General features: G+C 41.0%; 1 protein-coding gene across 3 annotated transcripts; it reads right to left on the minus strand.

Annotated features, from left to right (window-relative positions):
* Positions 1-1,516: 1,516 nt before the first annotated feature.
* LOC112256158 lies at positions 1,517-27,630 on the minus strand. Of its 3 annotated transcripts, none has more exons than XM_024429185.2 (6): positions 27,542-27,630; positions 17,467-17,550; positions 17,233-17,341; positions 17,098-17,145; positions 16,893-16,980; positions 1,517-8,553 (listed from the first exon to the last, which is right to left on the minus strand). In XM_024429185.2, exons 2-6 carry the CDS (start codon positions 17,540-17,542, stop codon positions 1,915-1,917), a joined length of 6,960 nt encoding a protein of 2,319 aa, XP_024284953.1. In that variant the 5' UTR covers positions 17,543-17,550; positions 27,542-27,630; the 3' UTR covers positions 1,517-1,914. The 3 variants fall into 3 exon arrangements, with proteins under 3 accessions (XP_024284953.1, XP_024284954.1, XP_024284952.1); XM_024429186.2 differs by lacking the exon at positions 27,542-27,630 and having other exon boundaries at positions 1,517-1,807; positions 1,898-8,553; positions 17,467-17,772; XM_024429184.2 differs by lacking the exon at positions 27,542-27,630 and having other exon boundaries at positions 17,467-17,771.

Below are 27,630 nucleotides of genomic sequence, written 5' to 3' on the forward strand. Positions count from 1 at the left end.
CAAGTCTCAGAGCGAGTGACGTTTGAAACGCTATTAGCGTTAGCTGGCCATTTCACATCGGTTACACCAGCCTAATCTCGGGAGTTGATAGGCTTGAAGTCATAAACAGCACAATAGCTGCTGGCAAACGCAGGAAAGTACTGTTTGAATGAATGCTTACGAGCCTGCTGCTGCCTACCATCGCTCAGTCAGACTGCTCTATCAAATCATAGACTTAATTATAACATAATAACACGCAGAAATACGAGTCTTTGGTCATTAAAATGGTCGAATCCGCAAACTATCATTCAGAAAACAAAACGTTTATTCTTTCAGTGAAATACGGAACCGTTCCGTATTTTATCTAACGGATGGCATCCCTAAGTTTAATTATTGCTGTTACATTGTACAACCTACAATGTTATGTCATAATTATGGACAATTCTGGAAAATTAATTATGGCCTTTGTTAGGAATAAATGGACTTTACACAGTTTGCAATGAGCCAGGTGGCCCAAACTGCTGCATATACCCTGACTGCTTGCACAGAACGCAAGAGAAGTGACACAATTTCCCTAATTATAACTAGGCAAGTCAGTTAAGAACACATTCTTATTTTCAATGACGGCCTAGGAAAGGTGGGTTAACTGCCATGTTCAGGGGCAGAATGACAGATTTTTACCTTGTCAGCTCTGGGATTTGTTTTTGCAATCTTCCGGTTACTAGTCCAACGCTCTAACCACCTGCCTTACATTGCACTCCACGAGGGACTACCTGTTACGTGAGGGCAGCAAGAAGCCAAGGTAAGTTGCTAGCTAGTATTAAACTTATCTTATAAAAAACAATCAATCTTAACATAATCACTAGTTAACTACACATGGTTGATGATATTACTAGTTTATCTAGGGTGTCCTGCGTTGCATATAATCGATGCGCCTACTTCGACAAACGGTGATGATTTAACAAGCGCATTTGGAAAAAAGCACTGTCATTGCACCAATGTACCTAACCATAAACATCAATGCCTTTCTTTAAAATCAACACAGAAGTATATATTTTTAAACCTACATACTTAGTTAATAGTGCCTGCTAACATGAATTTCTTATAAAAAGGTGTAAAAAAAGAATAATCGGCAAATCGGTCCAAAAATACAATTACCCATTGTTATGAAAACTTGAAACCGGCCATAATTAATCGGTCATTCCCGATTAATCGGGTGACCTCTATTGGAGATAAAACATAAAATATTGTCATATAATTAAAAATGCAGTTTATACAAGTTTTATATTCATTTTCCTAAATAATTAATGACATGCTGTAGTGTGGTGGACTGACTTGAAAAGTTACCTTGGCGACAACTGGATGCCTCGGATGATTAGGTTCTATTTTCTAAAGGCTCTGTGTGAGTCACATCTTTTTACAAACCACTAGTGCTAGGCTTTCCAATACTGTCATCTGCTGTTCAGTTCAACACATGCCACATCCAAGCTGCAAGGAAACTGGTCAATTCAAGCATAGATGTATAATAGGGTAGAAATAAGTTTTAAAAAGATTGAGCTTTGCATTTTATTAACATTTCATTGATTTAAACATGATATTTGTCCATTTTTAAATTTCCAGACAGAGTAGCCATTTTTGTATAATATAAGGATATAATAACAAGAAGTGATTATTTATGAACAGTGATTAGTTCTGATACTGTAGTTAGGTATTCATAGCTGTGTTTAGTAAGAGATGAACATAAAACCATTGGTCAGGTTACATTTGCTTGATATTAAGTGGAGGGAGTTGGTTAGTACTTTATGCCATGTGGTTATATCTTTTGCCCCCCTGTTTTCGTTCTCCAAACTATTTATGAGGGTGTCGTTCACTCACTTGTCCCCTCTACATCCTCTGAGGTCCTGTCCTGAGTTACTGAATGTCTATCGTTCTCATTCAGTTTCCTTCTCTTCCTTCTTCTTCCTCTACTTTAGGTTGAGAAGTTAAGCCCTGGAGAGGTGCGTCCTCTTCTCGCACTTCTATTGTGTCTTTCCCCATTTCAGTAGCTCTATCACTGCTGTCTTTCCCTCCTTGTCCCCTCTTCCTCTTTCTATGGACCAAAGCTATTACCAAAATAATGCCAGGTAAAACACAAAGTAGAAGGATTAATGTAACAGTTGCCACGACTCTTTGCATGTGATATCTCAACTCACACTCCTGCATGAGTTCATCTACAGATATTTCACCCTCATTGAGGACCAGCATAAGATGGCCACACTCATGACTGAAGTTGACCCAGTTTCGCAGCTCTATGTCAACAGTAGTGTCGCCGAGTCCATAAAATGTCAGAAACACTCCGTCAAGTAGATATGAACAGTCAACAGACTTCTCAGACAGAGAGCGCAGGTACACAATGTCCGTGGCATTATCTGTGGCACAGTTGTCTATGATCACTGAGCCATGGTGGGAAACCATCATGTAAATGTCACTTCCCTCTCCTCCAATCAAGTAATCTCCTCCCACAAGGGACACTAGAATGTCGTTGCCGTCAGAGCCTTTTAGTAGGGCAGGTTCGTAGCCAGACACCAAGATATCTGAGTAGATAGTGCCAATCACATTCTCAACATCCTTCAACACGTCTCCCTCAGCATCTGCCTGACGGCATTCTCCGCTCAGCAGGTTGACGTAAACGCCCTCACCCCTCTCATGATCCCCCTGGTACAGCACAGTGTCTCTCCCTGGGCCCCCGTCCACTAGATCAGCCCCTGGTCCGGGAACGAAGGTGTCAGAGCCTGAGCCACCCATCATGGTGTCACTCCCTTCCTCTCCATAAAGAGTGTCATCTCCTATGTTCCCAATCAGGATGTCATTGCCCTGACCCCCCAGCAAGGTGTCATGGCCGGCCCCTCCATCCAGTACATCAATCTTGATGCCACCGAAGAGTACGTTCTCCTGCTCATTACCTGTAATGTAATTGGAGTCATGGGGACAGCCCTGCACAGTGTGAACCAATGATAAATTTGATTGAGAACTCAGATCTATTTGGCAGTCTCCCAGTTTTCCTTTCATTGTCACTTTGTAAGCTTCAATCCAAGGCTTTTGAAAGCTACGCGTTTTGTTTCCAACTGGAGATCTAACCCAAAAATGCACTCCATCAGAGCTCTGGAAGCTAAGATGTTGGTGTTGTTGCCCTGAATTATAGTTGAGCACTCTGACCTGAATTTTATGCCCCTGTGTACCTGTGCTCACAAGTACATCATGCTTGTCAGACTGAACTGTGAGTTGACCACCACCAAGGAAATCCATCTCAAACAACACAGTATCCATTCTTTCATCCTCTGCAAAGTTTTCAATCATGATATTGGTTCCATATCCAGTGTTCACTACATAGGTATCCTTCCCATCTCCTCCCACCATGCTACCACCTCCAGTAAAAGGATCCAGCATGTTATTTTTGTCATTTCCTTCCATGCTGTCGAAACCAGATGAGCCATACATTTCCACCACTGAGGCAAAGTCGCTGTTATTCATCTTCATGATTTCTCCAGTCACCCTATTTCGGAAATCCACAGACTGAGGCAGCTTTAAGGAGCCATCGCAACTGCTGGCATTGGACTCCAGTTGAAATGTTATTCCATCAGCTGATTGGATGTGGAGGTGTTGAGAGTTCCTTGAGTGAAACCAGCCCTTCAATAGGACTTCCTCTGAGCCATTTATGGAGAGATAAATGTCTGGTCCATTACATTTACAATTGATGAAATCATATTTTTCTCTCAGGAAAAGTACATCAGTAGCCAGATCGGGTGAGTGGTTCTCAATGGTTTTCAAGCCTTGTCCTGGAGTTACAACATACCAGTCCTCCCCTCCTCGCCCCTGAAGAAAGTCTGTTCCTCGCCCTGGCACAATTGTGTTGCGTTGTACGTTCCCTTTGATGATGTCATTGAAGGCTGAGCCTCGCACCTCTGTTACACTTTGGAAAGCCTCATCCTCCTGCAGATCCACATGTAGAGCAGCTGTGGACTTTCTGTAATCTAGATTCTGACTTATGAGGCATTTGCTCTTAAATGAGTCAATCTGCTCACAGGCTGCCTTGTTCTCAGAGATGCTGAAGGTGACCAGATCCTTTGTGATAACAAGCAAGTGCCTGTCCGCTTCTGAACGGAACCAGTTCATTAAGGTCACATCAAAACTTTGATCAGCAAAAGGCATCAGTTTGAGATGGTTTCCATCCACTTTAACTTTGAATTCATGAAGGTTTGCCTCTATCACCAGTATGTCTGTTTCATTGTCATAGGAGTGATTTTCAATGAATATCTTTGTCAGTTTTTTCTCATAAACCATATATATGTCCTCTCCTTCTCCTCCCCTCAGGTGGTCCTGACCCCCTCCACCATCAATCAGGTTCTTCTGTCTATTTCCTATTAGTATGTCATTGTAAGGAGACCCCATGATATTAGTAACGCTAAGGAGAAGTGGTTCGGAAGCGTTCACTGTCTGGCCATGAGTTTTAGACATTCTATTGATACCTCTGGCAATCAGTTGGACAGAGGAAATCACTGTGGTGGAGATGTCGAACAGGACTCCGTCCTCTGACATCATGTTCATGTGGCGATATTCGTCCCCCAAAAACCAGTTCATAATCCTAATGTTATGGTTACCAAGATATCTTAAAACAATATCATTTCCTGACTTACTGACAGAAATCTGACTGTAGTTAACGCCAAGGAGTAGGACATCTGTTGATTTGAAAGGATCATAGTTATTAATAATCGTGTTTCCTCCATAGACAGGAATGATGAAAGTGTCTTTGCCGCCACACCCCTCCACATAGCTTTTTTGAGGTCCCAAATAGAACACGTCATCACCATTTTTTCCATAAAGCTTGTAGTAATAGCTCAACATGACTTCAATGCCATGGTCGTCATCTGCCTTCTGAACGGCAAAAAAATTATTTGCTTCATTGTTTCCCCAATATGTTCCAAATCTTGTGTCTGACAAAGCCTCATAACCAGAAACGACAGACATAGAGCCAACTTTTATGAATAGGAGTATTTTTATATCTATGTTTTTGTAAGTTAATCTATGTGATTCTCCAATGCCTAGAACAATGTCTTTAGTTCCTTGTGTGTCAATAGTCCAACACCTTTTTCCCGAGTTTTCGTCACTGGATACAAAATAATCCATGCAGAAGTCAGATGATCCCTGGTCTGAGAGACAAAAAGTGATACTCCCTCCATTCCAAGAATCCTCACCAGCTGTGAAATCAATGGCCTTTCTCCCATCCTGTACCTCTGCAAAATAATAGTACTTTTGGTGGTCTGAAATTTGTTGAACAAGCCTTCGTCCCTCCTCAATCTCACGATAAGGAATGGTATAAAAAAAGCTTGCCACATCAAGGATAAAGTGTAAAAGTCCTTTCCCAAAGCCAACAAAGAATGCTCTTATTTTTGCCAAAACTCCAGCATTTGGTGGTAAATGAATGAGTTCAGTCTGAATATCAAGATATACATCATCAAAGATCATTCGTATGGTATTTAGTGCCAGGTTGATTGGCACAATTAATGGCGCAAGTTCTGGTTGACCGATTTCAAGAAAATCCAAGGCAACTATTGCAGCATCGAAGGTGGCATCAATATACCCCAGTGCATCTTTCCTCTTAAAGTCTTCCACAATATTGTAAATTCCAAAACCAATCCCTATGATTGGCATAACTACCAGGGCACGTTTCACCACAGGGCTTTTGATTAATGTTACCATGGCTCTCATTGCCTTGCGCTCTAAAACCTGAGGAACTTGTTTACCAACTGCAGCCAAGGTCATTCCTGTGACTCCATGTACAGTCTGTAACGTGGCTATTGTACCATGTTCAATGTCTCCCTCTTCAAAAGCATGAACAGCTCCTTGCATCCCCAACATGAGTCCCACTGCTCCAATTGCCATCCCTGTGTGCTCTAGGTGCTTCGAGACCTGGTGAGAATGGGTCCCATCTGGAATCTCCAGGCCATGAACTGTCTCCATGTTTTTCCACATTTTCTCTGTGTATAGTTGTCCCCCTGGATGCAACTCCACCTTAAATTCAATTGTTTCCCGGAGATTCTTCTTCGATGTAAGCTGGCAACGAAATTGTCCATCCTCCAGCCTAATACTGCCTTCTTTGACATGTAGTCCCTCCGAGTCCAGCCTGTCACCAAATTCTCTCCTCAACTGATTGTGAATCTGTTCAGCAAACATAGCAGAGGACCTGGCGTAATACGAAGAGAGCTTGAGTGAATGCTCTACTTCTGAAGCAGAATGTAGATCTTTCAATGTCACAGAGCCATCATGGGACCCACCCAAAAGTCCAGTGACCTCATTTAGGGTTGATTGTTTACCAATTTCATTTAAGAAATGACTATAATCCTTTATGAATGAACTTTTAGAAATCTCATTCACAAGTGCATACTCATTTGCAAGTTTGTAGATCTCATCTTCTACCTTGTTGTTATCCATTTTTTTCCATTTCCACCATTCTTCAAACACATTATTCTCTTTTTCTGTAAGGTCCATAAGATCCTTTTGTAATTCCTCTGGGATCTTACGTTTATATTTTAATATGTTTTTTAATTTGCTAGAATCTATGTCTGAGGACGAACCGAAAAATCCTCGCCTACTTGGATCCACCCAAGAACCACCTGCTGCCATTGGATGATTCTCCATGAGGAAACTCAAACCTTTGTCTTTCACATTATTGTCTGTGCTGTGGGCCATATCTAAGGCCATCAGGACAAGAGGAAATGTACGGAAATTTCTGGAGGACTCTGATATTATTGATGCCATGAAATATGTTCTGTACCATGCCTCCTTCATCATACCTTGTGAGCCTTTATTAATGTATTCCCCCTGAAGAGTTTCTTTCACAAAATTAGGATAACTTTCTTTGCCATCTCCTATATTTTCACGGATGGCTGGATAATGTTCTTTGCCAATCTGTTCCTCAACACAACGTTTTATCTCATCTATTCTGTTTTGATTTCCCTTTTCATTGTTGTCAAGCTTTTTCCCCACTGGAAACACATATAAAGATTGGGGGTTTATCTCATAAATCCAGTCATGTAACATCAGGTAGGTGGTCTTATCTTCTCCAAGCTTTGCATTGTGATGGATCACACTTAGGATATCCTCACCTGACTTCATTTCATAGCAGTTATCAAGAATACCTTTAATGACGTTGTTATCTTCAATCCATGTTTTCTCCTTTATTGTATTTCTTCTGTTTACCATTTGCCTCTCAATATTGCAGATCCGAAACTCTTCATTGTCCAAATTTGTCTGTAACTTTTTTGAATTTTTATCACTTTTCATTGGTTCAAAAATTGCCCAGGTTAAAGCTTCAAGTTCATTAGTATATTTTCTACGTGCATAAGATTCAACAAATCTCTTTGGATTGTCTGGCCATGTGTCTCTGTATTTTTTAAAACGTTCTTGAACAGAAGTTTCCCCTAGAAAGTTTCTCTCATTTGAAAAAATCCCTTCCCCCCTGTTGCTGAACTGTTCTCTAGTGACGACATTTCCATCTCTGTCTAACATTGCCACCACTTTCTTGCTGTCATCCTTATGTTTTGTTTCCAATCCAGTGGGGGTTATTTCTACAGTTATCTTCTCCCCAGAGTGGCTGACTTGGAGCAAAGAACTCCTTAGGTGTAGTTCTGTCTCAATAGACCTGGTGTGGAGCTCTTTTAACAGGGTGTTCTTGAAGGCTTCATCAGACCCAACTTCACAGGCCACCACACTTGTGGTTTTAATATGGTCACTAGTCCTGGCAGTACGTCCAATGATGTCAGCCACGTCTTCGGCTTTGTACCCTCCAACCCTCATCTCTCCTTCGCTGTCTCTGCTCCCATGGCCTACAAGGACCAGTCTGCTCTCTTCTGACAGTGGCACCGGGTCACCTTTGATCAGTTTAGGCTGTTGGTTTTCCAGGATGTACACAGAGGTCACAGTGGGATGTTTCTCATATAGAAATTTAGCAGCTTCCCGAACAATGGGGTTATCTTCCAGTATTAGGATGTGCTGTTTATCATACTGTGTGGTGTGATCAATGTGTCTCTTTGGAGCATGGTACTCAGCTGCAGTGTCAGTGTGATCCATGATTTGAAAGATGAGAAGATCTCCCGGGCTGGTAGTTTCCAAGACAGCATTATTGTCATGATACTTAAAAACCCTCATGAAGTCATTATGAAATGAAGAAGTGGTATTGATGTCAAGGGAGAAAACGGATGCTGATCTCAATGATGGTGTCAACATTAGATTTGCTAGTGAGGAACCAGAGTAACCGGACAGAGTATGTCCATCCTCTGAGGCAGTACCAAATATCTTCACAACTGTGCCACTGTTAACGGTTGGGAGACATGAATCATTGTACATACAAGCATCACTGACCATTACTGAATAATGAGGATCTATGCTGTACTCCTCTTCTACTCGCTGACGAGTCCACTCTTCCTTGTCCATTATAAGGAGAAGTTTGTTGCTGTAGGTGTAAGACATTTCAGAAGCAGACAGCAGCAAATCTTGGATCTTTTGTCTATCAATTTCTTCCAGAAACCTTTCAAAATCCTGAGGGGAAAAAAAAAACAATTAAAAAAACAGATTGAATCTGGGATTCGAAAGATTTAACCACTCTAAAATGCATAGACAGAGCAAGGACTGACCATCCATGGATGCGAAGGCTGACCCTCCATGAAATAAAAATGTGTGTTTTAACAATTGTTTGAAACTACAGTGGAGTCCGAAATGATTGACACCATTGATAGGTAGTCTAGCGGTTAAGAGTGTTGGGCCAGTAACCAAAAGGTTGCTGGTTTGAATCCCTGAGCCAAGTAGGTGAAAAATCTGTGCCTTGAGCACGGCACTTAACCCTAATTGCTCCTGTAGGTCGCTGTGGGTAAGAGTGTCTACAAAAATATAAAATGTATAAAGATGAGCAATAATGACTGTACTCAAATACTGAGCTATATTGTACGCCCAAAAGTAATACTTGTTTTTCTCAAAAAGGTAGGCATCAAAATGATTGCCACTCCGAAAGATTTTTATGAATAAAGTAGTAAAAAGTTTAGTATTTGGTCCCATATTCCTAGCACGCAATGACTACATAAAGCTTGTGACTCTACAAACTTGTTAGAAGCACTTGAAGTTTGTTTTGGTTGTGTTTCAGATTATGTTGGCCAACAGAAATTAATGGTAAATAATGTAGTGTCATTTTGGAGTCACTTTCATTGTAAATAAGAAGTGAATATGTTTCTGAACACTTCTACATTCATGTGGATGCTACAATGATTACGGATCATCCTGAATGAATCATGAACAATGATGAATGAGAAAGTTACAGAGGGTTGAAGATCATACCCCCATGACATGCTAACCTCTCACCATTACCTATAACAAGGAGGTTAGCATGGTGAGAGGTTAGCATGTCATGGGGGTATGATTTTCAACCCTCTAACTTTCTCATTCATCATTGTTCATGATTCAATCAGGATGATCAGTTTTTGCTTAATTTCGGACACTATGGTTTACAATTGCATTGTTTACAAACAATGGAGTATAGCCAGGCTGAACAAGATTATATTTTGGGTTCTGTTGGGCTACGACAGTTGAACTAAAATGTATTTTTATTTGTTTAACACTTTTTTTGGTTACTACATGATTCCACGTGTGTTATTTCATAGTTTTGGCGTCATAGGTGGCTCGTTTCAGCTCGTTCTATCTTGTTCTTGATACTATGTCTTGTTTTGTGGTGGTTTGACTGATTTCATGTCTATACTAATATGTCAAGAATGTGTTAGCTAGCTAATCAACAACTGTACCAATGTATTTAAGAGACTTCAAGTAATCATTGTGCAAATGTAATCATGTTTTCAGTAAACATTTGCAGACTAAATATAGTTTACAAACCAACTGACATACACTCCTGAGGTGTTGAACTGTTACACCCTCTATAACCACTGTGGTTATTATTTGACCCTTCTGGTCATCTGTGAACATTTGAACATCTTGAAGAACAATCTGACTGAAATGGCCATGTACCTTTTAGGGTGGGGGGCCCCCTGAAGGTAGGTGCCAAAAAGAGTAGAACCATCTCTCCCACTTTTACTCTGTGATTTGACGATTGGATGTTCAATGTTTCTTTTGAAAAAAAATATTTTAATAGGAATAGTTTCACCATATCAAAAGGAGAGCTCTGTTCATGTATCAGGGTTGACCTTAAAATGAGGGACAGACGTAAATTAATCAGTAATCACGTGAAATAAATAATAAACTTCAGAAATAACTTTGCCAAAGTTACAAACTAATTTAGGGCTTTACAATGATGATGAAAACGTGGATACATTTTTGGGTTAAGTGTGTTAAGCCAAATCAAATCAGGTGTTGACCTTACCGTGAAATGCTTACTTACAAGCCCTTAACCAGCAGTGAAGTTCAAGAAAGACTACAAGTAAGTTGGTCCACAATTGTGTAATTGTCTTGTATTTTTCAGAAGCATCCAGCTGCAGATGGAGTATGCTGAGGTCTGCGAATGTCTCAGATGGTATTTTTGCATCTCAGTTGGTATTTGCCTGTTAGATTTGCGGGTTTCTGTGATGTACTTCTGAATGTTATTGCTGAACAAATGAGTTAGCTAGCATGCTCTAAATGTAATGGTCGCATTAGCTCACTGCTAATACATAATTGACGTTACAGATTCATGCTATCTACACCATCAACAACATCTATCCTTGCACATCTAATTTGCTGTCTCCTATCTACAGTGCCTCCGGAAAGGATTCAGACCCCTTGACTTTTTCAACATTTTGTTACGTGACAGCCTTATTCTAAAATGGATTAAATTCTTGTTTTTTTCAACAATCTACACACAATACCCCATAATGACAAAGGCAAAACAGGTTTTTAGAAATTTTAGCTAATTTATTACAAATAAAAAATAGAAATATCACATTTTTAGACCCTTTACTTAGTACTTTGTTGAAGCATCTTTGGCAGCGATTACAGCATCGAGTCTTCTTTGGTATGGCACTACAAGCTTGGCACACCTTTCTTTTGGGAAGTTTCTCCCATTCTTCCCTGCAGATCCTCTCAAGCTCTGTGAGGTTAGATGGGGAGCGTTGCTGCACAAGTATTTTCAGGTCTCTCCAGAGATGTTTGATCGGGTTCAAGTTCGGGTTCTGGCTGGGCCGCTCAAGGACTTGACCCGAAGCCACTCCTGCGTTGTCTTAGCTGTATGCTTAGGGTCATTGTCCTTTTGGAAGGTGAACCTTCGCCCCAGTCTGAGGTCCTGAGCGCTCTGGAGAAGGTTTTCATCAAGGATATCTCTCTGTACTTTGCTCCGTTCATCTTTGCCTCGATCCTGACTAGTCTCCCAGTCCCTGTTGCTGAAAAATATCCCCACAGTATGATGCTGGTGCCAGGTTTCCTCCAGACGTGATGCTTGGCATTCAGGCCAAAGAGTTCAGTCTTGGTTTCATCAGACCAGAGAATCTGGTTTCTCATGCTACCCACCACTGCGACCTGTATGCTCTCGTTGGCTGGCCCTCGCTTCATACTCGCTGCCAAACCCTCTGGCTCCAGGTCATCTACAAGTCTCTGCTAGGTAAAGCCCCACCTTATCGCAGCTCACTGGCCACCATAGCAGCACCCACCCGTAGCACGCGCTCCAGCAGGTATATCTCACTGGTCACCCCCAAAGTCAATTCTTCCTTCGGCCGCCTCTCCTTCAGTTCTCTGCTGCCAATGACTGGAACGAACTGCAAAAATCTCTGAAGCTGGAGACTCTTACCTCCCTCACTAGCTTTAAGCACCAGCTGTCAGAGCAGCTCACAGATCACTGCACCTGTACATAGATCATCTGTAAATAGCCCATCGAATCTACCTCATCCCCATACTGTATGTATTTATTTATCTTGCTCCTTTGCACCCCAGTATCTCTACTTGCACAATCATCTTCTGCACACCCTACCATTCCAGTGTTGAATTGCTATATTGTAATTACTTTGCCACTATGGCCTATTTATTGCCTTTTTCTCTCTCATCCTACCTCATTTGCACATGCTGTAAAAAAAAAAAAATCTTCCATTTAAGAATGATGGAGGCCACTGTGTTCTTGGGGACCTTCAATGCTGCAGACATTTTTTGGTACCCTTCCCCAGATCTGCCTTTACACAATCCTGTCTCGGAGCTCTACGGACAATTTCTTTGACCTCATGGCTTGGTTTTTGCTCTGACATGCATTGTCAACTGTGGGACCTTGTATAGACAGGTGTGTGCCTTTTCAAATCATGTCCAATCAATTGCGTTTACCACAGATGGACTCCAATCAAGTTGTAGAAACATCTCAAGGATGATCAGTGTCAACAGGATGCAACTGAGCTCAATTTCAAGTCGCATAGCAAAGGGTCTGAATACGTATGTAAATACGTTATTTCAGTTTTTTTATTTTATTAATTTGCTTAAATGTATAATAACCTGTTTTTGCTTTGTCATTATAGGGTATTGTGTGTAGATTGCTGAGGATTTGTATTTATTTAATCCATTTTAGAATTAGCTGTAACATAACAAAATGTAGAAATGGTCAAGGGGTCTGAATACTTTCCGAAATGCACTATATTATCATGTTCTTGTATTTTGTCATTGTTGTCATTGTTTATGTCCTACACCAGGACATGGAAATCGATTCTATTGTAGTCCATGTGGGTTTTAATGGCATTATGAAGTGCAGCTCTGTTGAAACACTAATAAAAGACCCATCATATCTGGTCCTGTACCCTCTCTGAATCGTGGCATTGAACACTTTAGTGGGATTATTTTTCTTCACCGTGGTGGGAGTCGGCCAATTACACACGGCTGAAATGCGGTCACTCTCCATCTCCACCCCTGAGGTGGAAATGCCATACCCTAGGAAGGAGACAGACTGCTGGAAGAACAGGCATTTCTCAGCCTCTACTTACAGGTCATGCTCCAACAGGCGACCAAGCACTCTGCGCACCAGGGACACATGCTCAGCACGTGCAGCGGAGGATATCAAATTGTCATCAATATACACCACTACACCCTGCCCGTGCAGGTCCCTGAAAATCTTGTCTACAAAGACTTGGAACACTGATGGCGCATTCATCAACCTGTACGGCATGACGAGGTACTCATAGTGCCCTGAGGTGGTACTGAATGCCGTGATCTAGTTTGGTGAAGAAGCGCGCCCCGTGCATTGACTCAATCACTGTGGCTATGAGCGGTAGCAGGTAACTATACTTCACAGTGATCTGGTTCAGACCCCGAGAGTCAATACACGGGCGCAGACCTCCTTCTTCTTCACAAAAAAGAAACTTGAGGAGGCGGGTGAAGTGGAGGACCGAATGTACCCCTGACGCAGGGATTCGCCTGTGAGAGGGGATACACTGACTCCTGGGAAGTGCAGCGTCTACCAGGAGATTTATCGCACAATCGCCCTGTCGATGGGGTGGTAATTGAGTCGCCTTTTTAGAGAAGGCAAGAGCCAATCCGGCATATTCGGGAAGAATGCGCAAGGTGGAGACCTGGTCTGTACTCTCCACCTAGTAGCACCAACGGAAATCCCTAAACACCTCCCTGAGCACTCTCGTGACCACCCTGTGAGAGCCCTCTGTGGCCAAGAAACAGTGGGGTTATGACAAGCTAACCAGGGTAGGCCTAGCACCATGGGAAACGCAGGAGAGTCAATAAGGAAGAGACTAATTCTCTCCTTGTGACCCCCTTGCGTCACCATGCCCAGAGGAGCGGTGACCTCCCAAATCAACCCTGACCCTAATGGTCAACTATCTAATGCATGAATGGGGAAGGGCACAGCCACAGGAACAATGGGGATCCCTAAACTATGGGCGAACGCTCCATCAACATTATTCTCAGCCGTGCCTGAATAGACGAGCGCTTATGCTGGGAATGCGGAGAAAACTCAGGGAAAGTGACATACACAAACATATGTGCAACAGAGGGCTCTGGGTGAGAATGGTATTGGCTCACCTGGGGTGACGCCAGAGTGCCCTGCCTGCTGCCTCGATACCTAGAGGAACCAACCCGGCACCGACCGGCAGTGTGACCTCTGCAGCCACAGATGGTGCACGAGCTGGAACCCCCTCCGGTCTCCCTGCGCACTGCACCGCCTCTCCCAGCTCCATGGGTATCGGAGAGGGGGTGCGTGGGGATGGAACTAACAGACCCCAATCTGAACGTCCGCGGGTAGCCAGTAGGTTGTCCAGCCGGATGGACAGGTCCACCAGCTGGTCAAACGTGAGGGTGGTGTCTCTGCAGGCCAACCTCCGACGGACGTCCTCTCGCAGGCTGCAACGATAATGGTCGATCAGGGCCCTGTCGCTTCATCCCGCACCGGCAGCCAGGGTCCGAAACTCCAGGGCGAAGTGGAGACCCCGCTTGTGCTGGTGGAGGTGCTGGGAGAACTCCCTGTCTCTCCTAGCGGTCCATTGTCTGGACAACGCGGGTCATGGCGGTGCCAAGATGGTGGAGCATTGTTGCGTGCTACGGGACGCGCTCCTCCACCTCTATACCCGGGGTACCTGCTCCTGCTGACTCCATAAGTTTGGTCCGGTATTCTGTAATGTGTGCGTACTGGCGGCAGAGAAGTCAAGCACAGGAGAGCAAAGACTATGTTACAACGGTGCAGTTTAATAATAAAATCACACAGAACAAACGCAAATAAATAAATACAAAACCCTTCGCACGCCAGACGTAACGTGCACAAACTCTTACAATCAACAATAACGGACAAGGACATGTGGGGAACAGAGGGTAAATACACAACATGTAATTGATGGGATTGAAACCAGGTGTGATGGAAGACAAGACAAAACAAATGGAAAATGAAAGGTGGATCGGCAATGGCTAGAAGACCGGTGACGTCGACCGCCGAACGTCGCCCGAACAAGGACAAGGACCAACTTCGGAGGAAGTCGTGACACACCGACAATCTATGATGGTCCAAACACACCAAGAAAGTTGTGAAGAGGGCAAGACAACGTCTATTCCCCCTCAAGAGACTGAAAAGATTTGGCATGGGTCCTCAGATGCTCAAAAGTTCTACTACTGTACCATCAAGAGCATCATGACTGGTTGCATCACAGCCTGGTATGGCAGCTGCCCGGCATCAGACCGCAAGACACTACGGAGGGTAGTGAGTACAAATCAATACATCACTGGGGCCCAGATTCCTGTCATCCAGGACATCTATACCAGGCAATATCAGAGGAAGGGCCTAAAAATTGCCACCGATGCGGTGCTGGAGTGCCAAGTCTATGTCCAAAAGGCTCCTTAACAGCTTCCACCCCCAAGCCAACAGCTGAACAGCTAATCAAATGGCTACCCGGACACATATGCATTCACCATTTTTTTACGCTACTGCTACTCGCTTTTTAATATCTATGGATAGTCACTTTACCCCTACCTACATGTACATGTACATATTACCTCAATTCCCTCGACTAACCTGTACCCCCACACATTGACTCGGTACTGGTACCCCCTGTATATAGCCTCGTTATTGTTATTTTATTGTTACTTTTTTAAACTTTTGTTTATTTAGTAAATATTTTCTTAACTCTTATTTTTCTTAAAACTGCATTGTTGGTTAAGGGCTTGTAAGGGTTAAGGGCTTGCATTTCACAGTAAGGTCTACACCTGTTGTATTCGGGAACATGTGACAAATAAAATTTCATTTGATTTGAACTCAGTAAAATCTTCATTATTATATTATTATATTATTATTATTATAAATTATATTATTGCATGTTGCATTTATATTTTTGTTCAGTATATACAGTGCATTCGTAAAGTATTCAGACCCCTTGGCTATTTCCACTTTTTGTTACATTGCAGCCTTGTTCTAAAATGGATTAAATCAAATATTTTCCTATAACTAGCCATTTCTAGAATATTGTCACAGATAGAACAATGAGCCAGATATTTCACCAGATGTAATGTGAAACATCCTATTGGTGTTTCCACTCACTACCAAATATGGTGATGAGAGGAAGCCCAGTGGCCGGTGGTGGAAGAAGATGGAGCGAGATGGATTTTGGCCAACATTCTGAAAATTTTCTCAACGACTAAACATTTCATCTCCATACAGTTTTCTGTTACCAAAATTAGAATCTGTAGCAAATTGAGTTTTTTGTAGACTTTGGGTAAGGGCGAATTGCATTTTGTAGACTTTGGGTAAGGGCGAATTGAGCTATTGCACACGTGCACTTCACAGAGTAGGTGTTCCCTAATGGAAATATGCAAATAAATGCTAGAACAAGCCAATAGGATCTCACTAGCTTGTGCTTGGCTCTGCCCATGTCCTTGTTTGTTCTGCCCACTATGAAACGTCAGGCTCTGGTCTATCTTGGGTTAGTTATAAAAAATCTTAGACTTTGCGTTGTAAACTGCTGACTCAAGACCTGACGCTGATTCCATGGTGACATATCCAGATTTTGTATTTACACTCATGATTGCACCGAAAGGAAGATAGTTCCTGCATGATAGAATTCTGATCTTGAGTCCTTTCTTTCACCCTGTGAACCCCGTTCATTGCTGCATATATTATTACATATTTTTTCTATGGTTACAGTAATCAAAGATGGAATTGCATTAATCAGATCTAATGATTTACTGGTGGGGTGCTGCTATATTGGTGCTGCTATGATTTGCGTTGATTTGCTATATTGACTAGCCTATATATTATTAATTTGAAAGTCCAAAAATGGATATAACCTACCAATCCCAGTTTGCACATTTAAATTAAATGACTGGAATAAATATGAATAAAGATATGCTACTGTAACTGTACATGTCTGAACTAGAATTACAATTATAGCTCAATTATAGCTCATAAATAACTGTTCATACATGAAGCTTAACAGACACTTTCTTACCTGGTCCATTTGAATGACGCATGTTGTAAAATGGTCACATCCCCTAAGACCATCAAATAAAGCCATGGGCTTTTTCTCCACATATGCCCTGAGGAAATACAATAGATCGGTAATACCTAAATCATTTGCTGTTATGTGATTCCTCTTTCAATCGTCTGTACTGGGCAATAATACATTTTGTCACTTCTCTGAGTGGATATGTTACCTGTAATTGCTGAATCTCTTTGTCCTGGTCCCGTGCATTGTTATCTCTCTAAACAGAGATAAACAATATTGAACATCTCAATCAACAATGGCTAAGAGAGGTTTGACAGAGATATCAAGGCTGAATTAAACCCACCTGGTGTCTGCTCCTGTGGTCCTACGTGTCATTTGATCAGGTAATCCTTTCAATCTGTGCAGCGCAGCCACATCAGACCTCAACTCGTCCCAGTCTTTGTCCTCAAGTTCTACGGAAATAAGTTAATTATTGTTAATATTTTACACAGTTTTTAAAATGTGGAATACAAAACAACTACACTAAATTAAACCCACTTTTAAACTTGATTTGTATTGTGAAAACAGCACTTCTTACCAAACTCTTTTGTTAGTCCAAGGAGACACACAAGGAGCATGACCCTCAGTGCACCTTGAAATCCTTGTCCCTCCATTACAACTCCTGCCAAAACATTTGATAGTGAAGGTCGAATACACTCTTAGTAAAAATGGGTTCAAAAAAGGGTTCTTCCACTGTCACCTTAGGAGAACCCTTTTAGGTTCTACCAGGAACCAAAAGGGCTCTTAAAAGTGTTTTCCTATGGGGACAGCCAAAAAGTGAAGGCAGAGTGAAGGCAGTGGGATCACAATTTGTTAATCTGAAAGAAATCATTTTCACTGGAGCCCACAGACATCCCTTAGAACATGGTTTCACTTTTGGTTTATGTGGGAAATCCCCCAAAACAGGAAATAACACATTGGCTCTGAAGTGTGAATAACATCTGAAAAACAAGTCCAGTCCCATCACATACACCACCTTTCTGTCTTTGTCTTCAGCTATGGATGCAGTCAAATGATAAAGTTCAACAAAACGTTTGGGTTACGGATGTAACCTTGTTTCTCTCAGTAGAGTGACGAGTTGCCGAACGACCTATGGGAACTCCTTCCCCTTCTTGTGACCTGATTGAGATGCTTTAATTATCAAAGATGTTTACAGTCATCAGAAGTTCCCATAGGTCATTTGGCGACCAGTTACGAAAACGAAAGAGAACCCTTATTTTTGAATATGAAAAGAAAACAATTGAGTAATACTATCCATAATATCAATGTTATATTTGTTCAGCTTTTACTCAAAAAAAGCTATGAAAGAAAATGGAAAACTGCCTATGCCAATCAACAACAGCCTATGGACTGTATAAGAAAATACCATATACAGTTACATTTTCAGTAAACGATCAGTCAAGTAAACCAGTCACTATTATTATAATTTTATCTCATATGGTCACTAAATTGTTATTTAGGAATATGGTCGTACCATATTGCTTAAATCCTTTTCTTACTGCACCCCTTTGTTTTGAATGAAACCTTCCATACATGTTTGCCCATAGTTGAAGTGGCCAGAAATATACTTTTTGGACCTGAATGCCAAAACATTCAGGTTATAGTGGTGTTCAGAGTTGAGCTATTTTTCAGTTTTGACTAGGTGATATACAGCTACAATGTATGCACAGTTGTGGAAAAAGTACCCAATTGTCATACTTGAGTAAAAGTAAAGACACCTTAATAGAAAATGACTCAAGTAAAAGTAAAAGTCACCCAGTAAAATACTACTTGAGTAAAAGTAAAAGTATTTGGTTTTAAATATACTTTAGTATCAAAAGTAAATGTAATTGCTAAAATATACTTTGTATCAAAAGTAAAAGTATAAATAATTTCAAATTCCTTATATTAAGCAAACCAGAAGGCACCAGTTTCTTGTTTTTAAAATATATGGATAGCCAGGGTCACATTCCAACACCCAGACATAATTTTCAAATGAAACATGTGTGTTTAGTGAGTCCGCCAGATCAGAAGCAGTAGGGATGACCAGGGATGTTCTCTTGATGAATGTGTGAATTTGACAATTTTCCTGTCCTGCTAAGCATTCAAAATGTAACAAGTACCTTTGGGTGTCAAAAATGTATGGAGTAAAAAGTACATTATTTTCATTAGGACTGTAGTGAAGTAAGAGTAAAAGTTGTAAAAATTATAAATAGTAAAGTGCAGATACCCCCAAAAACGACTTCCGTAGGTATGTAAACAGAGAGGTGTACTTTCTTGGGGACCTTACTATTAACTGGGTTTCATCAAGCTGCCCGTTCAAGAGAAAGCTTCTCACTGTAACCAGGTTATTAATCAACCTACCAGGATGTTTACAAACACTATAGGAACAAGATCGTCCACATGTATCGGATCACATTTTTACTAATACTGTAGAACTTTGTTCTAAAGCTGTATCCGTACCTATTGGATGCAGTGATCACAATATTGTGGCTATGTCCAGGAAAGCCAAAGTTCCAAAAGCTGGGCCTAAAATAGTGTATAAGTGATCATACAAAATATTTTGCTGTGACTTATGTGGATGATGTTAAAAAAACGTGTGTGTCTGATGTGATTAATAAGGAGCATCCAGATGCTGCACTTGATGAATTTATGAAATTACTTCTTCCAATTATTGATAAACATGCACCTGTTAAGAAACTGACTGTTAGAACTGTTAAGGCTCCATGGATTATTGAGGAATTGAAAAACTGTATGGTTGAAAGAGATGAGGCTAAATGAGTGGCTAATAAGTCTGGCTGACTAAACTCAACAACAGAAAAGAAGAAACTGTAATGGCAGATTTCCTCCTTTTCGTCTGAAGAGGAGTTAGGATCGGACCAAGATGCGGTGTGGTAAGTGTTCATAACGATTTTAATAAGAAACGCACTGAACACTAATGAAATACAAAAAACAATAAACAAATACGTGAAATAACCAAACCGAAACAGTACCGTGTGGCGAAAAACACAGACACGGAAACAAACCAAAAGTGAAACCCAGGCTACCTAAGTATGATTCTCAATCAGAGACAACTAACGACACCTGCCTCTGATTGAGAACCATACTAGGCCGAAACAGAAACCAAACATAGAAAAACCAACAGACTGCCTACCCCAACTCACGCCCTGACCATACTAAATAAAGACAAAACAAAGGAAATAAAGGTCGGAACGTGACAGAAACTTTATTATGTGCTAACTGTGCCACTAGAGATCCTGGTTCGAGTCCAGCGTCTGTCTCAGCCAGCCGCGACCGGGAGACCCATGGGGCGGGGCACAATTGGCCCAGTGTCGTCCAGGTTAGGGGAGGGTTTGGCTGGCCGAGATGTCCATGTCCCATCGCGCTCTAGCGACTCCTGTGGCGGGCCGGGCTCATGCACGCTGACACGGTCGCCAGGTGTAAGGTGTTTCCTCCGACACATTGGTGCGGCTGGCTTCCGGGTTAAGCAAGCATTGTGTCAAGAAACAGTGCAGCTTAGCTAGGTCGTGTTTCTGAGGACACACAGCTCTCAACCTTCGCCTCTCCCGAGTCCGTACGGGAGTTGCAGCGATGGGACAAGACTGTAACTACCAATTGAAAACAACGAAATTGGGGAGAAAAAGGGATTAAAAAATATTGAAAAAATTAAAAAGGAAGAGAAATTCAACTCCATCTTTCATCGAATCAGGTGGCTTATTCATCACAAAACCATTTGATGTTGCCAATTGTTTTAATCATTACTTAATTGGAAAAGTGGGCAAACTTAGGCAGGAAATGCAAACAACGAACAGTGAGCCATCGTATTCATGCATTAAAAAAAAAGAATGAAAGAAAAGAATTGCAAGTTTGAATTTTGTAACGTTAGTGTGGGAGAGTTGTTAACGATCAATAATGACAAACCTCCTGGCACTGACCACTTAGATGGAAAGCTACTGAGGATGGTAGCTGACTCTATAGCTATCTGTCTATAGCCAGCCATCTATAAGATATCTGTCATATCTTTAATCGGAGCCTAGAGGAAAGTCTTTGTCCCCAGGCTTTGAGAGAAGCTAAAGTAATTCCACTACCCAAAAGTGGTAAAGCGGCCTTTACTAGTTCTAACAGCTGAACTATAAGCTTGCTGCCAGCTCTTAGCAAACTTTTGGAAAAAATTGTGTTTGACCAAATACAATGCTATTTCTCTGTAAACAAATTAACAACAGACTTTCAGCATGCTTATAGAGAAGGGCACTCAACATGTACTGCGCTGACACAAGTGATTGATGATTGTTTGAAAGAAATTGATAATAAGAAGATTGTGGGAGCTGTACTGTCAGTTTTCATGGCAGCCTTTGATATTATTGGCCATAACTAGTTGTTGAAAAAACGTATGTGTATTGACTTTTCAACCTCTGCCATATTGTGGATTCAGAGCTATCTACAGTTTAAATCGGAAGTTTACATACACCTTAGCCAAATACCTTTAGACTCAGTTTTTCACAATTCCTGACATTTAATCCTAGTAAAAATTCCCTGTCTTAGGTCAGTTAGGATCACCATCTTATTTTAAGAATGTGAAATGTCAGAATAATAGATTTATTTAAGCTTTTATTTCTTTCATCACATTCCCAGTGGGTCAGAAGTTTACATACACGCAATTAGTATTTGGTAGCATTGCCTTTAAATTGTTTAACTTGGGTCAAACGTTTCGGTAGCAAGCTTCCCACGGTGTGTCGGGTGAATTTTGGCCCAATCCTCCTGACAGAGCTGGTGTAACTGTGTCAGGTTTGTAGGCCTCCTTGCTCCCACAAATTTTCTGTAGGCTTGAGGTCAGGGCTTTGTGATGGCCACTCCAATACATTGACTTTGTTGTCCTTAAGCCAGTTTGTCACAACTTTGGAAGTATGTTTGGGGTCATTGTCCCTTTGGAAGACCCATTTGGGACCAAGCTTTAACTTCCTGACTGATGTCTTGAGATGTTGCTTCAATATAGCCACATAATTTTCCTTCCATGTGATGCCATCTATTTTGTGAAGTGCACCAGTCCCTCCTGCAGCAAAGCACCCCCACAAGATGATGCTGCCACCCCCATGCTTCACGGTTGGGATGGTGTTCCTCGGCTTGCAAGCCTCCCCCTTTTTCCTCCAAACATAACAATGTTCATTATGGCCGACCAGTTCTACTTTTGTTTCATCAGACCAGAGGACATATCTCCAAAAAGTACGATCTTTGCCCCATGTGCAGATGCAAACCGTAGTCTGGCTTTTTTATGGTGGTTTTGGAGCAGTGGCTTCTTCCTTGCTGAGCGGCCTTTCAGGATATGTCGATATAGGACTCGTTTTACTGTGGATATAGATACTGTTGTACCTGTTTCCTCCAGCTTCTTCACAAGGTATTTTGCTGTTGTTCTGGGATTGATTTCCACTTTTCGCACCAAAGTACATTCATCTCTAGGAGAAAGTGTCTCCTTCCTCAGCTGTATGGCGGCTGCGTGGTCCCATAGTGTTTATACTTGCGTACGATTGTTTGTACAGACGAACGTGGTACCTTCAGGCATTTGGAAATTGCTCCCGAGGATGAACCAGACTTGTGGAGGTCTACAATTTTTTTCTGCAGTCTTGGCTGATTTCTTTTGATTTTCCCATGATGTCATGCAAAGAGACACTGAGTTTGAATGTAGGCCTTGAAATACATCCACAGGTACACCTCTGACTCAAATTATGTCAATTAGCCTATCAGAAGCTTCTAAATCCATGACACCATTTTCTGGAATTTTCCTAGCTGTTTGAAGGCACAGTCAACTTAGTGTATGTAAACTTCTGACCCACTGGAATTGTGACAGTGAATTATAAGTGAAATAATCTGTATGTAAACAATTGTTAGAAAAATTACTTGTGTCATGCACAAGGTAGATATCCTAACCGACTTGCCAAAACTATAGTTTGTTAACAAGAAATTTGTGGAGTAGTTGAAAAACAAGTTTTAATGGCTCCAACCTAAGTGTATGTAAACTTCTGACTTCAACTGTATCTAACAGAACTCAAAGGGTTTTATTTAATAGAAACCTCTCTGTCAAACATGCAAAGTGGGTTGTACTGCAGGGCAGCTCTCTAGGCCCTCTACTCTTTTATATTTTTACCAATGACCTGCCACGGGCATTAAACAAAACATGGGTGTCCATGTATGCTGATGATTCGACCATATACGCATCAGCAAACACAGCTTATGAAGTCACTGAAACCCTTAACAAACATTGCAGTCTGTTTTGGAATGGGTGGCCAGTAATAAACTGGTCTTGAACATCTCTAAAACTAAGAGCATTGTATTTGGTACAAATCATTCCCTTAGTTCTAAACTTCAGCTGAATCTGGTAATGAATGGTGTGACTAAATTACTTGATTATTAGATTGTAAAATGTCATGGTCAAAACATATAAATTCAATGGTTGTAAATATGGGGAGATGTCTGTCCGTAATAAAGAGATGCTCTGCTTTTTTGACATCACATTCCAAAAGTCAAGTCCTGCATGCTCTAGTTTTGTCTTATCTTGATTATTGTCCTGTCGTGTGGTCGGGTGCTGCAAGGAAAGACCTAGTAAAGCTGCAGCTGGCCCGGAACAGAGCGACACGTCTTGATCTTCATTGTAATCAGTGGGCTGATATAAATACTATGCATGCCAGTCTTTATTGGTTAAGAGTTGAGGAGAGATTAACTGCATCACTTCTTCTTTTTATAAGAAACATTAATACGTTGAAATCCCAAATTGTTTACAAAGTCAACTTACACACAGCTCTGACACACACATTTACCCCACCAGACATGTCACCAGGGGTCTTTTCACAGTCCCCAAATCCAGAACAAATTCAAGAAAGCACAGAGTATTATATTGAGCCCTTACTGCATGGAACTCCGTTCCATCTCATATTGCTCAAATTTTCAGCAAACCTGGTTTCAAAAAACAGATAAAGCAACACCACATGGCACAACTCTCCCCAATTTGACCTAGATAGTTTGTGAGCATGTATTGCTATATAGGCTATGTAGGCTTTTTTATTTATATTTTTATTCATATAGTTCTGTCCTTGAGTTGTTCTTATCTATTAATGTTCTGTATTATGTCATGTTTCATGTTTTGTGTGGACCCCAGGAAGAGTAGCTGCTGCTTTTGTAATAACCATCCTCAATATGGCTTGACATTAACCAGGTTTCCATCCAACCTTTTTATGCGAGTAAAGTACGTCGGATAAAAAACGTAGACCAAATTGTCGACATTACAAAATACGCTAGACAAGGTGCGATCTTTTTGTCTCTGTAAAATTAATTATGCGTGAAATGGCGGTGGAAATTATTTTATGCACAATTATTGATATAATAGCCATCATATTGAAGTAAACTTGGAATGGTCCATCCACTACGACTCAGGAAAGCATGCAGTTTATTAGGCTACAGATGAAATAAATTATAGTTAACTTCACAGGGTGGTGAAAACGCACAGTGATGAGCTTGATGCTCCTTTCAATAAATATCAAGGGTCTTATTCTGGTGACGTGATGATTGATTCTTGGCCGCCGTTTGACAAATAAAAACAATCTTGCACTTTTGTGCATAATAATCTCATCATAAAGTAGGCTATTCCCGCACTGTACTGTATCTGCAAGCTGTTGGCTAAAGTACACGTTCCAGTAGCAGAGTGGGCACATGGGCTGTACCAATGCAACATTGTTGTGACAACAATCAGTAGGCCTAGTTGAAAGTGTGATGGAAACCCATTTAACTTGTATTATTTATTCGTTACAATGGGAATTTAACCTAAAAGATGATTTTTATGTGCACTACATATTTACGCACATACTTTATCCTGAACAAGTCAGTTAGATAGAAACAGAACGCTGATGGGAAATTGCACCTTTTTTGAATGCAGATTTTAAAATATTCACCTAAAAATAATCTGTTGCCAATTGGATGGAAACCTAGCTATAGACAACGTAAAGACTCTGACAAGTGTGCTAGTCCAGTGTCACTTTGATTATGCCTGCACATCATGGTTCACCAGCAGCCCCAAACATCTAAAGAATAAACGACAAACCCGCCAAAACAAGCTTGTAAGAATTGTCCTTAAACTCCTCCCTCATACTCATCTGGAGGTCGAGCATTTTAAGCAGCTAGGCTGGTTATCTGTGTCAAAAAAAGAGTAGTATTAATTCAAAGTGGTCTGATCCACAAAATTCTCAGGTACCTATCCAACTATTTTTTATTTGTCAGAGATGTCCACCAGCATAATACCACAGCAGATAGACTATTTTAAAACAGTGGATATTAGAGTATCTGGTAAGAACACATTTTTATATACCGGCGCTTTTTAAAAGAATGTAAAAAGTGAACAGTAAAACCTTTTATTGTCTGTATCTCTAATGTTTATATATCTATGGCTTTCTAAGAAGCAGCAGTTGCATGTATTCATGGATGCCAAAAGAAGCCAGGCTTTCCCCAAAAATTGTAACAATACATGTATATTCTAAATAATATTTTGTCTATCTGTGCTTCAGAATTTTCTTTGAATTTGCAAGAGGCTGAATGTATCTCACCGAAGAAAGCAAAACCGCGCCCCTCTGTCTCTGTACGTGTAGCCCATCTATCTGATGCTGTCTGGTCAAAAATAATATGACATTGTTGCTGCCTGTAGCATTGAATGCAAGGGAAGCCAGCGAGCATTTGGCCTCCTTGCTAAAAAAAAAGTGTAAAATAATAGCCAATCAGCGTTGAGCTAAACTGGGTGAGCTCAGCTGTGAATAGTCCTGGCGCACCCAAAAAAAAGACAACCAAAACTAAAAGCCGTATGACAGTCATAGACCATTTCTTCAACTTGAAAGAGAGGAGGTTGGCATTGGCGTTTCTCCACAAGTAGGGTGAGTCAACATGTTTTTTCTGCTTGCATGAAAGCACACACACAGATATCAGAACCCACACACACAGATATCAGAACCCCCCCCCTCACACACACACACAGAAATCAGAACCCACACACACAGAAATCAGAACCCACACACACAGATATCAGAACCCACACACACAGAAATCAGAACCCACACACACAGAAATCAGAACCCACACACACAGAAATCAGAACACACACACACAGATATCAGAACCCCCCTCACACACACACAGAAATCAGAACCCACACACACAGAAATCAGAACCCCCCTCACACACACACAGAAATCAGAACCCACACACACAGAAATCAGAACCCCCCACACACACACACACACAGAAATCAGAACCATGGACAGCCAAATCATATTTAGCTTACATTGATTGAACTAAATTGTTTTTGGTATCTTTTAGTTGTCACTGTATTAGATGAAGCATAGGTGATTAGATTGATGTTGAAATGTTGAAGTTGAAATGACGCTGGAATAGTGGAAGCAGCTCCTGTTTTCTTTGAGAGTCTCTGTGGTTGTAAATCAATAGTTGTTTAGTAGTTAATAAATGTTGGAAACATTAACTTGGTTGACCATGCTGTAGGTCATGTACTGTAACTGTTTGTTACATGTAATATGCTTTGTGGACTTCAATGGACAGAGGTTGCTCTCCAGTTTTGTGATGAAACAAAGGTGTGGGTGAATTTATTCTGCCACTGTGTCTTCTTATTGACTTGGCCTTTAGGACTATATATCACAGTCACAAGGCATATGAACTAACAGGTTATAGAGCAAACAATGTAATTATCACAACACATAGGTTGCATTCAAGACTGCATTTTTATTAATTTTGACATTTTTCTATAATTTTTCTTTCACTTTGGAAATGTGAAGTAGGTTGTGTATATCTGTAGGAAAACAATTGAATATTTATTGTTTTTTTTAAGCAGCTTACTTTCTCTAGGCACTGTAATAGCATAGAGATTCCAATTGAAGTTGATATTCAACGGTGGGTGTACCGGCGGCCATCTTTCTGGTGGTAATTGGAAGATGAAATTGCACTTCAATTTAAATGTCAGTGGTATACCAGCTAAATTGCAATGGTCTGAAGGGATAGGTCCATTCTATTGCTATTATTGAAATGACACCCAACCTGTATTCAATAGAATGCTGTGTCTCAACCAATGATGGGCCCAACAAAAACACCTCAGATTATGTAAAATAGGGTCTAAACTACAACATATCTGAAAAATACACAAATCTGAGTTTGCACGTTTTAAGATCATTGATGTCCAAAAAACAACAACATTAAAAACTATCTAGATTTCCAAAATAGTTTGACAACCCTGTTTGAAAGCTTTCAAATTATATCAAACTCAACTGTTTATCTTTTTCAGTGATGAAGGCATGTCTCATGGTAGGGTGGGGTATGCAAAATGGGTCAACTTTGAGCACCTTTATCTCCTGAGTGTTTTTGCATTCAGGTCCAAAAGGTATCTTTCTGACCACTTCTATTATGGGAAAATGTATGGAAGGTTTTGTTCAAATCAAAAGGGATGCGGTCAGAAAGGGATTGAATTCATATGAAAAGACCCATTAGATTAAATATGCTGCAGAACCATCACATAAATCCGTATCACCTTGTATAGATTTTCATGTGTCACTAGGTTAATAAAACAAGTTTAAAAATATGAAAATATTGTCACTTACCTTGATCCTGGCCTGGATTCGAAGATACATTCAGTTTGTCTGACAGCAGTTTCTCTGAATAAGCCTCCCGCAAACCATGCACTTACTAT

Source organism: Oncorhynchus tshawytscha, linkage group LG08, assembly GCF_018296145.1.
Source record: "Oncorhynchus tshawytscha isolate Ot180627B linkage group LG08, Otsh_v2.0, whole genome shotgun sequence".
Taxonomy (NCBI): Eukaryota; Metazoa; Chordata; class Actinopteri; order Salmoniformes; family Salmonidae; genus Oncorhynchus; species Oncorhynchus tshawytscha.

Coding starts and splice junctions, on each gene's coding strand:
- LOC112256158 (XM_024429185.2), bottom strand. CDS start 17,542: ATGGAGGGACAAGGATTTCAAGGTGCACTGAGGGTCATGCTCCTTGTG. Junction 17,146..17,232: donor ACCACAGGAGCAGACACCAG/GTGGGTTTAATT, acceptor ATCTCTGTTTAG/AGAGATAACAATGCACGGGA. Junction 8,554..16,892: donor GCGTCATTCAAATGGACCAG/GTAAGAAAGTGT, acceptor TTTTCCCCTCAG/GATTTTGAAAGGTTTCTGGA.